Source organism: Etheostoma spectabile, unplaced genomic scaffold, assembly GCF_008692095.1.
Source record: "Etheostoma spectabile isolate EspeVRDwgs_2016 unplaced genomic scaffold, UIUC_Espe_1.0 scaffold395, whole genome shotgun sequence".
In the NCBI taxonomy this organism is placed as follows: Eukaryota; Metazoa; Chordata; class Actinopteri; order Perciformes; family Percidae; genus Etheostoma; species Etheostoma spectabile.
In genome coordinates, this window is record NW_022605600.1 from 411,525 (window position 1) to 424,520 (window position 12,996).

Genomic DNA, 12,996 nt, shown 5'->3' on the forward strand with positions numbered 1-12,996 from the left:
TATTCCACTTTCAACATCAGCCACTAACCTGGGTGTTAAATGGACTCTCATCTGACCTTTGAGGCTCACATCAAACATCTCTGCAAGACTCCTATTTCCACCTCAGGAACATCGCTTGTTGAGGGTGCGCAAACATGACCAACCTCAAATTACTCTACTGTCTCACTCAGGGTTGAGTTCTCCCTCCTCATCTACCAGTGCATCCATGGTAAAGCCCCCCCCCCCATATCAAGGAACCCCTCACCCCAAAGACCTCAACACGTACTCTCTGATCTGCCTCAGCGTATCTCCTGAAACTGTTCTGCTCAGTTGCTCCCAGTCTGAGGAAGGCTCTCCCTGACCACCTAAGGACACCACAGACTGTGGATGCTCTCCCTGACCACCTGAGGACACCACAGACACACTTTTGAAAAACACATTTTTGAGATCTCCTAAATCGTAGCTCTGATTGCCAATCAGTGAATCATCAATGAATAAAGCTTATCACAAGTTGTATACAGTCCCTAACAAAAGTCTTGTCGCTTGTGTACAAATTGACCTGAAGTGCCGTTGAAATATATTTCTAATTAAGATTTATTTACAAGAAATTGCTCATTTTAATCCCAACAGCTTTTGTAATAATGTTTCAGTGCAAAAAAAAACTGTCAAAAGTATTCTAATATTCACAGCTTGGTAAAGCCCATTGAGTCAGTGTTGTCGCCTTGTCATATGACCTTCACCTGTGACTAATAATGGATCAATTAGGTCTCAGGTGTGTATAAAAACAACCCAACAACCCCAAGACAACTGCTCGAGAGGACCGTTTGTTGGCTCGAAAATCCAAGGCCAGCCCATTTTCCACTGCAGCAGAGCTCCACCAGACCTGGTCCCCTGAAGTCCCTGTGTCAACCAGAACGGTTTGTCGGATTCTGTCTCGAAATGGCCTCCATGGTCGAATCAGTGCCCAGAAGCCAGCACTAAACAAAAGACAATTGAAAAACCGTGTGGCATTTGCCAAGGCCCACAGCCTGCTAAAAGGATGGACGCTGGAGAAGTGGAAGAAAGTGGATTTTTCAGATGAATCTTCTGTTGAATTACACCACAGTTGCCGCAAATATTGCAGGAGACCTACTGGAGCCCGCATGGATCCAAGATTCACCCAGAAAACAGTGAAGTTTGGTGGCGGAAAAATCATGGTCTGGGGTTACATCCAGTATGGGGGTGTGCGAGAGATCTGCAGGGTGGAAGGCAACATCAATAGTCTCAAATACCAAGAAATCTTAGCTACCTCTTATATTCCCAACCATAAAAGAGGCCAAATTCTCCAGCAGGATGGTGCTCCATCGCATACTTCCATCTCCACTTCAAAGTTCCTCAAGGCGAAGAAGATCGCCTTTTCATCACATTTTACTATAAATCACATTCATGGTCCTCTCAGGATATGTCCTCATAAGTACCTGAACCACATCCTGAAAAATTCATTCAAATTGAACACCAGGGGGTAATATGAATGCCAACAAACAGCAGGTGATGTAGTGGAAATCAGGCTATAAATGGCTAAATGTTTGTCTAATCAACACAAAACTTCCAGGAAATGTCTACATTTCTCACACATACACTGTCTCATTCAAATTGACCGCCAGGAGGCACTTTAAATGCACATTGACTGGACGTAGAATTATACAAATTAAGGTTTGAGCTTGGAAGCGCAGCTTGCAACATTGTAGCAATTGTTTTTTGTGTCGGTCATTAGCTTTTCTCAAACTGCCGTGAGCTGGACTGAGCTACATATCCCACTGAATTGAAAATAAATCTTTTGACAAATCAGTTGTAGGCATTTTACGCAAAGTGGACTGCTTGTCCAATCGTAATGACGCTTGCAGGATATGTTTTAAAATGGCAATGTGTGAAATTACTTAGTTGGTGTTGAGAAAAAAGGTTTGAACAATTTGAATAGTTTGAATAATTATTATTATTAAGAGATTTTCTTCACCACTTTTTTTTCTACCTGGACATTACTAAGATTTTTTCCAAGTCCCACGTTTCCCACGTCTGCCAAGTCCTCAAATGCCTCTTGGAGAATGAATTGTATGTAAAAGCAAAGAAGTGCGAGCTTCACCGACAATCAGTCCTTTTCCTGGGTTTTGTTATTGAGCAGGGACAGGTTTCAGCTAATCCTGAAAAGATAAGAGTGGTTGATGAGGGGCCAACACCCACATCACGGAAACAGCTGCAATGTTTTCTGGGCTTTGCCAATTTTTATCGCCACTTCATCAAGGATTTCCGCTTTGTGGTAACCCCCCTGACTTGACTCGCCTCTCCCAAAGTTCTGTTTCTGTGGTCGCCTGAAGCTGAGTTTGCTGTGAGTACTCTGAAGAGACGGTTTTCTACCTCACCCATGTTGATTCATCCTGACACCAGTTTGCAGTTCATTGTAGAGGTGGATGCTTCTGATACTGGGAGCTAATTGCGGTCAAGCTGGCGTTGGAGGAGTAGAGGCATTGGCTGGATGGAGCAGAGCAGCCCTTTGTGGTCTGGACAGACCACAAGAACTTGGCCTACATCCAGTCAACGAAGAGACTAAACTTGCGTCAAGCCAGATGGGCCTTGTTCTTCAGCAGGTTTAGTTTTGTTTTAACGTACCATCCTGTCACACGTAACATCAAGGCTGATGCTCTCTCTCTCGCCAGTTTACAGACTCAAATGAGACCAGTTACTCTGAGCCTGCCCTGCCTACCTCCTGCTTGGTGGCTGCAGTCCGTCTGGAGATTGAGTCTTTCATCCGGACGGCACAAGAAACAGAACACGGACCGGCCAATGGACCTCCCAACCTACTCTAAGTCCCTCTGCTGTACGGTCTCAAGTACTTCACTGAATCCACACCTCCCATTTCTCCTGTCACCCGGGGATGAACCGTTTGTTGTCACTGCTCAAAAGACACTTTTGGTGGCCGTCTGTTGAAGCTGATGTCCGGGCTTGTGTGGTGGTGTGTTCCTTCTGTGCTCGGAATAAAGTATCTCACCGGTCTCCCTCGGTCCTGTTGCATCATCTCCCTGTTCCAAGTCATCCCTGGTCCCATGCAGCTTTGCCTTTTGTTACTGGTCTTCCTAAGTCTGAAGGTAATGAGACAATACTTACCATCATGGACAGATTCTCTAAATTTGCCCACTTTGTTGAATTACCACAATTACCATCTGCCAGTGAGACAACTGACCTCTTTGTCCAACATGTATTCCATCCCCATGGAATACCTGTGGACATTGTTTCCGATATTGGCCCAAAGTTCATTTCTCGTTTGTGGAGAGATTTCTGCTCTGCTCTGTAAGCCCCTGTAAGCCTTTCCTCAGGATTCCATCCACAATCCAATGGCCAGACTGAGAGAAGCAATCAGGACCTGGAGGCTTCTCTTTGCTGTGTGGCAGCTCAGAATCCTTCCACTTGAGCTAAACATCTCTCATGGGTTGAGTACGCCCATAATTCAATCATCTCCTCTACCACCGTTCTCTCTCCATTTGAAGTATCTCTGGTATACCAACCACCTTTGTTTCATCTCAGGAGAAGGACTTGGCTGTCCCGTCAGAGAAAACCTTTGCCACTGCTGTAAGGTTTGGGATGAAGCCTGTGTGGCTTCTCTCCAGACTACTGAGCGGAATAAGAAAGTGGTGGACAGACACAGGATTCCTGATCCCCAGTTTCGACCCAGTCAAGACGTTTGGCTCTCCTCCAAGAATATTCCTCTGCGCACTGAGTCCCGTAGGCTGTCTCCCCGGTATTTGGGTCCTTTTGCTGTACGGTTGAAGTTGCCCCAGTCTATGAGAGTCCATCCCGCCTTCCACGGGTCTCAACTGAAACCTGTTTTCCCCTAGTCCCTTGTGTCGATGATAATCTTGCTTACACTGTTGAGGGGTCTTCAATATCTGTTGGACTGGGAGGGTTATTGGTCCGAGAAGAGTACAGTAAAATTAAAAATTCGATTGGAATTTCATGAATTCAAACTCAAATGAAATACGTTCAGTGTCATCGGATTTTTTTGCTTGATGGACGCTCAAACAGCAAGACATATCTCAAAAAACAATTGTCTCGCAGCAGTGCTTGAGGGACAATAAAAGACAAGTTGCATCTGCATCGTCATAGCGATGTTTTGATAGCGTCGTTGTTTTCTTATTATAGCTTGATATGTCGCTATTAACTGGCACATAAGCACTACAACTTGTGAAATATTGATCATTTGTTGGTAGACGGTGCAATCCATTTTTGTCTCAAAATAGCATGTGATGTCATTATGTACCGGCTTTTCTTTTTTTTTGCTTTAAAGTCGTTGGATGGAAACACACTTTCATCAGCTTTATTCACATGAGTTATTTTGCCAAACTTCAGATAATTGGATTGACAAGTGGATGGAAACTTGGAAATGAAAAGCTAGTGTCAAGAGGATCTAGGTCAAGGGGCGTGGCCACTTTCTCATGCTTTATTCCAGCTCAGCTTTAACACATTCCAATAATCAACCCAGCAGTTTATCTACCTGAGCTTTTCTCTCTTCAGCGCCAGATTGTACAACCATACATGTGGTAACTGGCTCTGTGTACCTGCTAGTGATTCTGCCACTAGTACTCCTGTTATCTGCTCTGTTAGAATTGTGTGCTTGAGTTTAATTTGGTCTCTTCTGTTCAGATTCCATTCTGAACCTACTGCCTACCTACTGCTATGCTGCTGTGACCTGCTTAGCTGCACTGCTGTTGTTTCCTGCTAGCCTGCTGTTAGCTCAGCTCTCTGCATCTCGTCACTCTAACATCTGGACCCCTTGGAGAGTCTAAACTGGATTCTCACTGACTACCTACTCCGAGTCTCAGATCTGCCCTGTCTTCACCCCCGTCTGCCCCTCCCTCCAACTTAAGTCCCGACCTGAAGTAACTCAACCACTCCTCACATTTCAAGACTGTTCTAATAAACATTGTAGATAGATAGATAGATAGATAGATAGATATTTATTGATCCCAAAAAAATGGGAAATTACAGTGTTACAGCAGCACACAAAATATACATCCATACAAATACATGAAAATTATAATTATAATAACAAAATAAAATAAAATATAAGATGTAGAACAAATATTTAAGTATATACAAGATGGGAAAAACAAAACAAAAATGTGCAGCTTTTGTAAATATGACCCAGTCGTGCCGGTTGCCCTTATTGTAGTATTGTGTGTCCAGAGTCTCATCTACCCCCCAGGATGACGTGTTGAAGAGTTTTATTGTCTGAGGTAGGAATGATTTCCTGTAGCGGTCCGTGCGGCATTTAACTGTCGGAGCCTCTTTGAGAAGCTGCTCCTCTGTTGGACCAGTGTGGGGTGGAGAGGGTGGTCAGGGTTATCCTGATAGATACAGTTTGTTCAGCGACCTCCTCTCCACCACAGCTTCAAATGTGTCCTGTTTGCAGCCATCACGGAGCCAGCCTTCCTGATCAGTTTGTTCAGTCTGTTTGTATCGCTGGCTCCGATGCTGCTGCCCCGCAGATGACGGAGGAGAACAGAGCACTGCCACAACAGACTGGTAGAAGGTCTCCAACATCCGCTGCACACGTTGAAGGATCTCAGCTTCCTCAGGATAGAGTCTGCTCATCCCTTCTTGTAAACAGCAGTGCTGTTGACCTTCCAGTTCAGCCTGCTGTGATGTTGACACCCAGGTATCGTAATCCTCCACCATGTCCACGTCACTTCCCAGAATGCATAGGGCTGCGAGCCGTTCCCTTCCTCCTGAAGTCGATCACCACCTCTCTGGTCTTATCCACGTTCAGCAGCAGGTGGTTCTTACCAGACCACTCCACAAAGTCACCCACCAGTGCCCTGTTGTAAATTGTTTCTCTGAGTGGGTGTCTCTGTGTTGTGGGCCATAGCCTAACAGCCTGCATTTCTCAACATTGAGGACACCATTGATCCTGACCAAATCTCCAACTCTAATTTGCAGAAATACGGCCCAAAACTCGCAAGGAACCTCATGCTTCACTGATGCCTGCCTGCTACAACCTTATATAATCCAAATTTTGACTCTTCAGTCCAGAGCACATCTTGCCATTTTATGTTTTCATGCATAGTTGAGTTGCTTGGCCTTGTTTCCATGTCGGAGGTATGGCGTTTTTGCTGTAACTCTTCCATGAAGACCACTTCCGGCCAGACTTCTCTGGACAGTATATGGTTGTGCCTGTGTCCCACTGCTTTCACACATCTTCCAATTTCGAAGGGAAAAAAAGCTTGGTGTTTTTTATCAAGTTTCCTGCATCTACGATCCTCAACGTTGCCTGACATTTTGCCAGTGTGCCTACAAGAATTAATGCGGGTTTGAAGGCAAAAGAGAGTAACACAAAATATTGATGTAATTTTGATTTTTCTTTTATTTGCTCACTTTGCATTCTGTAAATTTATAAAAAATAAACAATCATTATTTATAATTTTGAAAGCAATCTTAGTTTACAGCATTTTTTCCACACCTGCCTAAGACCTTTGCACAATACTGTGTATATATAATGTTCTCTAGATCAGCTGTTTCTGAAACCTTTTTGCTTACTAATCCTTGCTACTACAAAGCCATGTCTACTACTAAATACACAGTATAGGTTTCATATCTATGAGTTATCAGTGGTTTTATTAAAGAATGACTTTACCTTCCCAGATTATTTCACGCAAGTAACTTTTAGAGATCTGAAGATGTAAAACTTTGAAGTATTTTATAAGAGAAATCATTAGATGAAATAAATAAACTTAAATTGCATAACAAAACCACAGAGTTTTGTGTATCAAAATACCTTTTTAATAATTAGTCTGAGTAATCTGACACTGCTCCTACTTGTGCTGTTTTGTATTATTTATGGACTTTGCCATTACTGCATCTTTCTGCTTTTTTGCTACGTCTTAGGCCCCATTTCTCTACTAACAAGCATGCAGTCATCATATCAGATATCACAACAATGTGATCAATAAGCCATTGTGGTGATATATTTACATTGCGGTTTATAATAATAATGATGATAATAATAACACTACTAATAATAATACTAATAACAATAATTGTAGTTAATTAAAATTATTATAATCATAGCAGTCATACAAGCAGTATAATTTATATTTTTGGATTTAGGCTTTTTATGTCTCATGGGTCAGCAGTGTTTACTACTACAGACATGTTAGCTCCATGCTAAATCTTTTTCTAAATAAACTGCTGTAGTGATTTAATCCTCTTAATGGTTTGATACCAGCAAGACATACGTGTGTGTGTGTGTGTGTGTGTGTGTGTGTGTGTGTGTGTGTGTGTCACACACACACACACACACACGCCACATGTCATTGTGGTCCCAGCACTTTCCTGTTGTTTGGTGTAGCCTGGTTAAAGAAAATTACTTAATGAATGAGTGAATGAAATGATGGGACAGCTTATAGATGTATTATGAATTCACATGTTGTCATCTAGGGAGCGTTTCCAGGAAATTTGCAGCTGGTGTTGGTGCTAAGGCCGTCCAGGTTCTTCCAGAGGGCTATAGCAGACATTGGGATCAAGCTACACAAGGATGACTTTAAAATGAAGGTACCGTTAAGCATGCTTCAGTACCAATCAAATTCACTCTATCAACTGCAATCTTTAGAAAAACAATTGTTTGTTTTATGCTAGCAAGGTGGTCAATTAGAGACGTGAGGTTTTTAACTGAATTAATTGATATTTCAAAGTGGCTTGTTTGGTGCATATTTCTCCATGTAGCTCTCAGTCTCGGCCCCCATTGCTAGCAGATGGGTCCTTCCCTATTTAGTCAGCCAGAGACTGTGCGATTTCTCAAACTGAATGAATCTCACAATTGCTTTGCTAGTTCCATTGTGTTGTAACAAAGACATCTGCTGAAAAAATAATTGTATTCATTAGCATGATTTCCGTACTGTTTAGTTCAAAAACATCAAAAACACCAGCGTACGAAAACATAGCGGACCAGACACAAGCTTTTTTCTTTTTAAAGTTGAGCTTGCGGACAGCACCAGCCGAAAGGGCATGAGACGAGAGGTCTCCAGGCTGCAGAAATATCCGACTCTAATATCCTTTTGGGTCCTTGTGATTATTTGTGAAATTGTGCCAATGACAGCCTTTTCAAGTCATTAGAGAAGGAAAGAGTGGTAGCATGCACGCTCCCAAACTGACGCTTGTCTGAGAAATGGAGTTTTGGATTATGTTCAGCTTTACCTATGCTAAAATACACAATGACTGAGGAAGCCTAGTGACGAGTCCATAGAAACCAGTTCACGTGTTGAATTTATTACCCAGTGTGCTTTGTTAAATGGTCTCAATGTTTTGTGGTTTTATTTCATGTGAAACTAGTTTACTAGAGGAGTAACTTAGTATTTGAAGTAATGCAGGAAGTGTGAATTTAGTTTCCATGCATATTGTATTTAGTTTGTAAACTTTCTATAAACAGTGTCTGGGTGGTTATTATAAAGTTGCAGCACATGACTATAATACCTTGTTAAATAATTAATAACTACTTTGTAAAGTATGCAAAAATATTAAAATATACCATTTTTAGAATGACTAAATCTTTTGAATAGTGAAAATAACACATTTGTAATGCATAAGAAAAATTGTGTGATTTTTGTCTCTAACTGGATTGGATTAGCATAAATTGAGACTTGTAGCTACCCAAAGAACCCATTTTCATAGTTGGTATCAATGGATGCCTTGTGTCATCTTGTGTCTTCATCAAATAATACCAATGTCTCTAATCCACCTCCAATACAGCCTCATAAAAACAGTAGAAGTGTAAGAGATTGCAACGGTCTGGCTGGTCTCTAAGGGTTAACACTGGTCTGACACTATGAGCCAATCAGCTGGCCAGTCCACCTGGAATTCTCTGGGTGCTCTCAATAGCGAGTCCAGGCCTGAACTTTAGGTTGCTTCCTCTTGAGCAACAAACAACAGACATTATAGAACTATTTTCACAGGCAGAGACTCTTAATGACACTGACAAACCTTTCTCTTAATTTAGACTAGTTTGCTACATACCTCATTATGGCTAGCATAGTCTCACTGTTATGTGACGTAGGTCATGAACAAGCACTTGAAGTGATGTATTGAATGTGTTTGCAGATTGTGATGCTGAACTCTCTGTCGGACCTGCATGGCTATGTAGATAAAAGCCAGTTAACCCATGAGCTAGGCGGAAGCCTGGAGTACTGTCACAGTCAGTGGATACACCATCGAACTGTGAGTCATACAGTACTAAATTCTGTATACCGTGATTTTATTACTAGTGACTTGAGAATTTCCAAAAGGAAGTTACTTGTGGAACAAGAGTTACTTGTGGATCTTTTTTTTCTCTAGGCTGTAGAGAACTTTGCCATGACAGTGAAAACCACAGCACAGATGTTACAGAAGTTTGGGACAGACCTGGCAGAGACAGAGATGCCCAATGACGTCCAGTGCACCAAAGAACTGCTCACAGCACACACTGAAAAACACAACAACCTCAAGGTGATTTAGTAGATTTAATCCACCTGCTACCACATGCTTACACAGGCATTATATGCATGCTTGAAATCTAGGGCTGTCAGTCGATTAAAATATTTTAATTAATTGCAATTAATAGCACAATTGTCTATAGTTAATCGTAATTCATTTTCCAATCAATCACACATTTATCTGTTTAAAATGTGCCTTAAAGGGCAACTACCGTTTTTCAACCTGGACCCTCTTTTCCTATGTTTTTGTGACTAAGTGTCTGATGGGAACAACAGTATTTGACATTGGTCCAAAATTAAGCAAGTTTGCTGCAGTCAGCAGCAGTGAAACAAGCTACAGTGTGACGTGATAGGGTAATTGTCCAGCTTGTTTAAGTGCTTGTTTTGCCACTGATCCTTTCCGTAATGTTGTCAGACACTTAAAATATTAATCTGATCCTGTCAGTGGCAAACTAGCACTTTTGTGAAAGGTAAACACAAGCTGGAAAAGTGCCCTATTAACTTACATTGTAGCTTGTTTTGCTGCTGTCGATTGCAGCCATCTTACTTTATACTGGACCAATTTCAAAGATTGTTCTTCCCTTCAGTCACTTAGACACAAAAACATAGGAAAATAGGGTCCAGGTTGATAAATAAAAGTAGTTACCCTTATGCCCAACAATTTGTTGATAGATAGATAGATGTTCCAGTAACATGTGTGAATAGGACCTTGAACACACACATTTGTCCACTGTTTTAAAGGTGATATTTATGTTGTTTCCAATGTTTCTATGTCTTTAAACCAGGATGAACTGAAGCTAGCTTTGAAGCAGGGCACCACCTTGTTAGATTGTATCAAGGAGCAGGCAGCCAAGTCAGAGAACCACAAACTCAACCCAGATGAAATGGAAAACCAAACAACTGTGGAAAGGTGACAAACCTTTTCTTCTAAATTATATAATGAATCTTAGTCTATATGTGGCAATGTTGTCTCATAGTGACTCAATATGTTCGTAATGAAATTTATGTTGTGGGTTTCAGGCTCCTAGCCCAGCTGGATGAGACAGAGAACGCCTTTGAACAATTCTGGTGTAAACACCATCTGAAACTTGAACAGTGTCTGCAGCTACGCCACTTTGAACAGGACTTCAGAGAGGTATGTCTGTCCCTCTGTTTGCCTGGCCTGCAACCATTGGATCTCGTCTGTGTCTCTTCTTCATACAGCTTCAAAAACTACTTGCAATGACTCTGTTTACCATCCTTCCAGAGACCTCATGTTCAAAAATGTTCTTTGAGTTTGCATTATGTCTATCATTGATCATAGGGTATGATCATTTGTAGCAGAGTCTGGACATGAGAATAGAAATATTATTCCAGTCTGTCCGCTCTTTCGTTCTCTAGGTGAAAGTGTCTCTAGACAGTTTGATGGACAGTCTAACCAGCCTATCAGATACAGGGGATTCTGTGGCCAGAGTTGAACACCTGCTGAAGGACCTGAAGAAATTGGAGGAGAAAGCTCTGGTCAGTCAACACACACACACACACAATTTCCAATTCACCCTTTATAATGGGTTTATAAGTGGTAACTAGTGACTAGTGATAAGTTTAAGTAACACTAGGGAACTTTTTCCGCTTCGGTCCTTCTACAGGTTGGTAGGGGATTTGTCTCATTATGTCTCATTGGAACTAGAGGGTGACAATTTTTCAAGTTCCGCAATACGGGAGTCAATCTCAGTGTGGGTAACGTGATAGGGACGGATAGATCATTGAAATAAACAGGCGCGGGAAGGAGTCTGAAGATTTGCGAGGCATTTCGTTTAAGAAAAAACATATACAGTGCCTTGCAAAAGTATTCGGCCCCCTTGAACTTTTCAACATTTTGACACATTTCAGGCTTCAAACATAAAGATATAAAAATTTTATTTTTTGTGAAGAATCACCAACAAGTGGGACACAATTGTGAAGTGGAACGAAATCTATTGGATATTTTAAACTTTTTTAGCAAATAAAAAACTGAAAAGTGGTGCGTGCAAAATTATTCGGCCCCTTTACTTTCAGTGCAGCAAACTCACTCCAGAAGTTCAGCGAGGATCTCTGAATGATCCAATGTTGTCCTAAATGACTGATGGTGATAAATAGAATCCACCTGTGTGTGATCAAGTCTCTGTATAAATGCACCTGCTCTGTGATAGTCTCAGGGTTCTGTTGAAAGCGCAGAGAGCATCATGAAGACCAAGGAACACACCAGGCAGGTCCGTAATACTGTTGTGGAGAAGTTTAAAGCCGGATTTGGATACAAAAAGATTTCCCAAGCTTTAAACATCCCAAGGAGCACTGTGCAAGCGATCATTTTGAAATGGAAGGAGTATCAGACCACTGAAAATCTACCAAGACCTGGCCGTCCCTGTAAACTTTCAGCTCATACAAGGAGAAGACTGATCAGAGATCCAGCCAAGAGGCCCATGATCACTCTGGATGAACTGCAGAGAACTACAGCTGAGGTGGGAGAGTCTGTCCATAGGACAACAATCAGTAGTTAACTGCCCAAATCTGGCCTTTATGGAGCAAGAAGAAAGTAATTTCTTAAAGATATCCATAAAAAGTCTCGTCTAGAGTTTGCCACAAGCCACCTGGGAGACACACCAAACATGTGGAAGAAGGTGCTCTGTTCGGGATGAAACAAAATCGAACTTTTTGGCCCCATCAAAACGATATGTTTGCGTAAAAGCAACACAGCTCATCACCCTGAACACCCATCCCCCTTCAAACATGGTGGTGGCAGCATCATGGTTTGGGCCTGCTTTTCTTCAGCAGGGACAGGGAAGATGGTTAAAATTGAGGGGAAGATGGATGCAGCCAATACGGACCATTCTGGATGAAAACCTGTTGGAGTCTGCAAAAGACCTGAAACTGGGACGGAGATTTATCTTCCAACAAGACAATGATCCCAAACATACAGCAAACTCTACAAAGGAATGGTTCACAAATAACAATCCAGGTGTTAGAATGGCCAGTCAAAGTCCAGACCTGAATCCAATCGAGAATCTGTGGAAAGAACTGAAAACTGCTGTTCACAAACGCTCTCCATCCAACCTCACTGAGCTCGGGCTGTTTTGCAAGGAGAATGGGCAAGAATTTCAGTCTCTCGATATGCAAAACTGATAGAGACATACCCAAGCGACTTGCAGCTGTATCGCAGCAAAAGGTGGCTCTACAAAGTATTAACGCAAGGGGCCGAATAATTTGCACACCACTTTTCAGTTTTTTTTTTGCTAAAAAAGTTAAAAATCCAATAGATTTCGTTCCACTTCACAATTGTGTCCCACTTGTTGGTGATTCTTCACAAAAATAAAATTTTATCTTCTCAGCTGTTGCTACTGACATATGCTACTGTCTCTTCATGTGGCTCATTATGTTTGGCACATTGTCTGGGTCAGTTCTTATATCATAAGAAGTTAATACAATGTGTAATCAAGTTATGACTGATTAACATTAATGTAAATGCTAAATGCCCTAATACCTGTTGATACTACAACAATGCAAAGGC

The 12,996-nt window shown here is 41.7% G+C and overlaps 1 protein-coding gene and 1 long non-coding RNA gene across 2 annotated transcripts in view; one reads left to right on the forward strand and one right to left on the reverse strand.

Annotated features, from left to right (window-relative positions):
- The window catches only part of mcf2l2 (MCF.2 cell line derived transforming sequence-like 2), a 356,499-nt gene that overhangs the window by 167,185 nt on the left and 176,318 nt on the right, over positions 1 to 12,996 (forward strand). The window contains exons 5-10 of the mRNA XM_032511616.1: positions 7,444 to 7,557; positions 9,100 to 9,216; positions 9,334 to 9,483; positions 10,256 to 10,380; positions 10,491 to 10,605; positions 10,851 to 10,970. Coding sequence (XP_032367507.1) covers positions 7,444 to 7,557; positions 9,100 to 9,216; positions 9,334 to 9,483; positions 10,256 to 10,380; positions 10,491 to 10,605; positions 10,851 to 10,970 — 741 coding nt within the window. The remainder of the gene's footprint in view (positions 1 to 7,443; positions 7,558 to 9,099; positions 9,217 to 9,333; positions 9,484 to 10,255; positions 10,381 to 10,490; positions 10,606 to 10,850; positions 10,971 to 12,996) is intronic.
- LOC116686592 (uncharacterized) lies at positions 9,866 to 12,621 on the reverse strand. The gene is made up of 3 exons (XR_004331301.1): positions 12,609 to 12,621; positions 10,549 to 10,551; positions 9,866 to 9,922 (listed from the first exon to the last, which is right to left on the reverse strand). It is a non-coding gene; the product is annotated as an uncharacterized LOC116686592 (long non-coding RNA).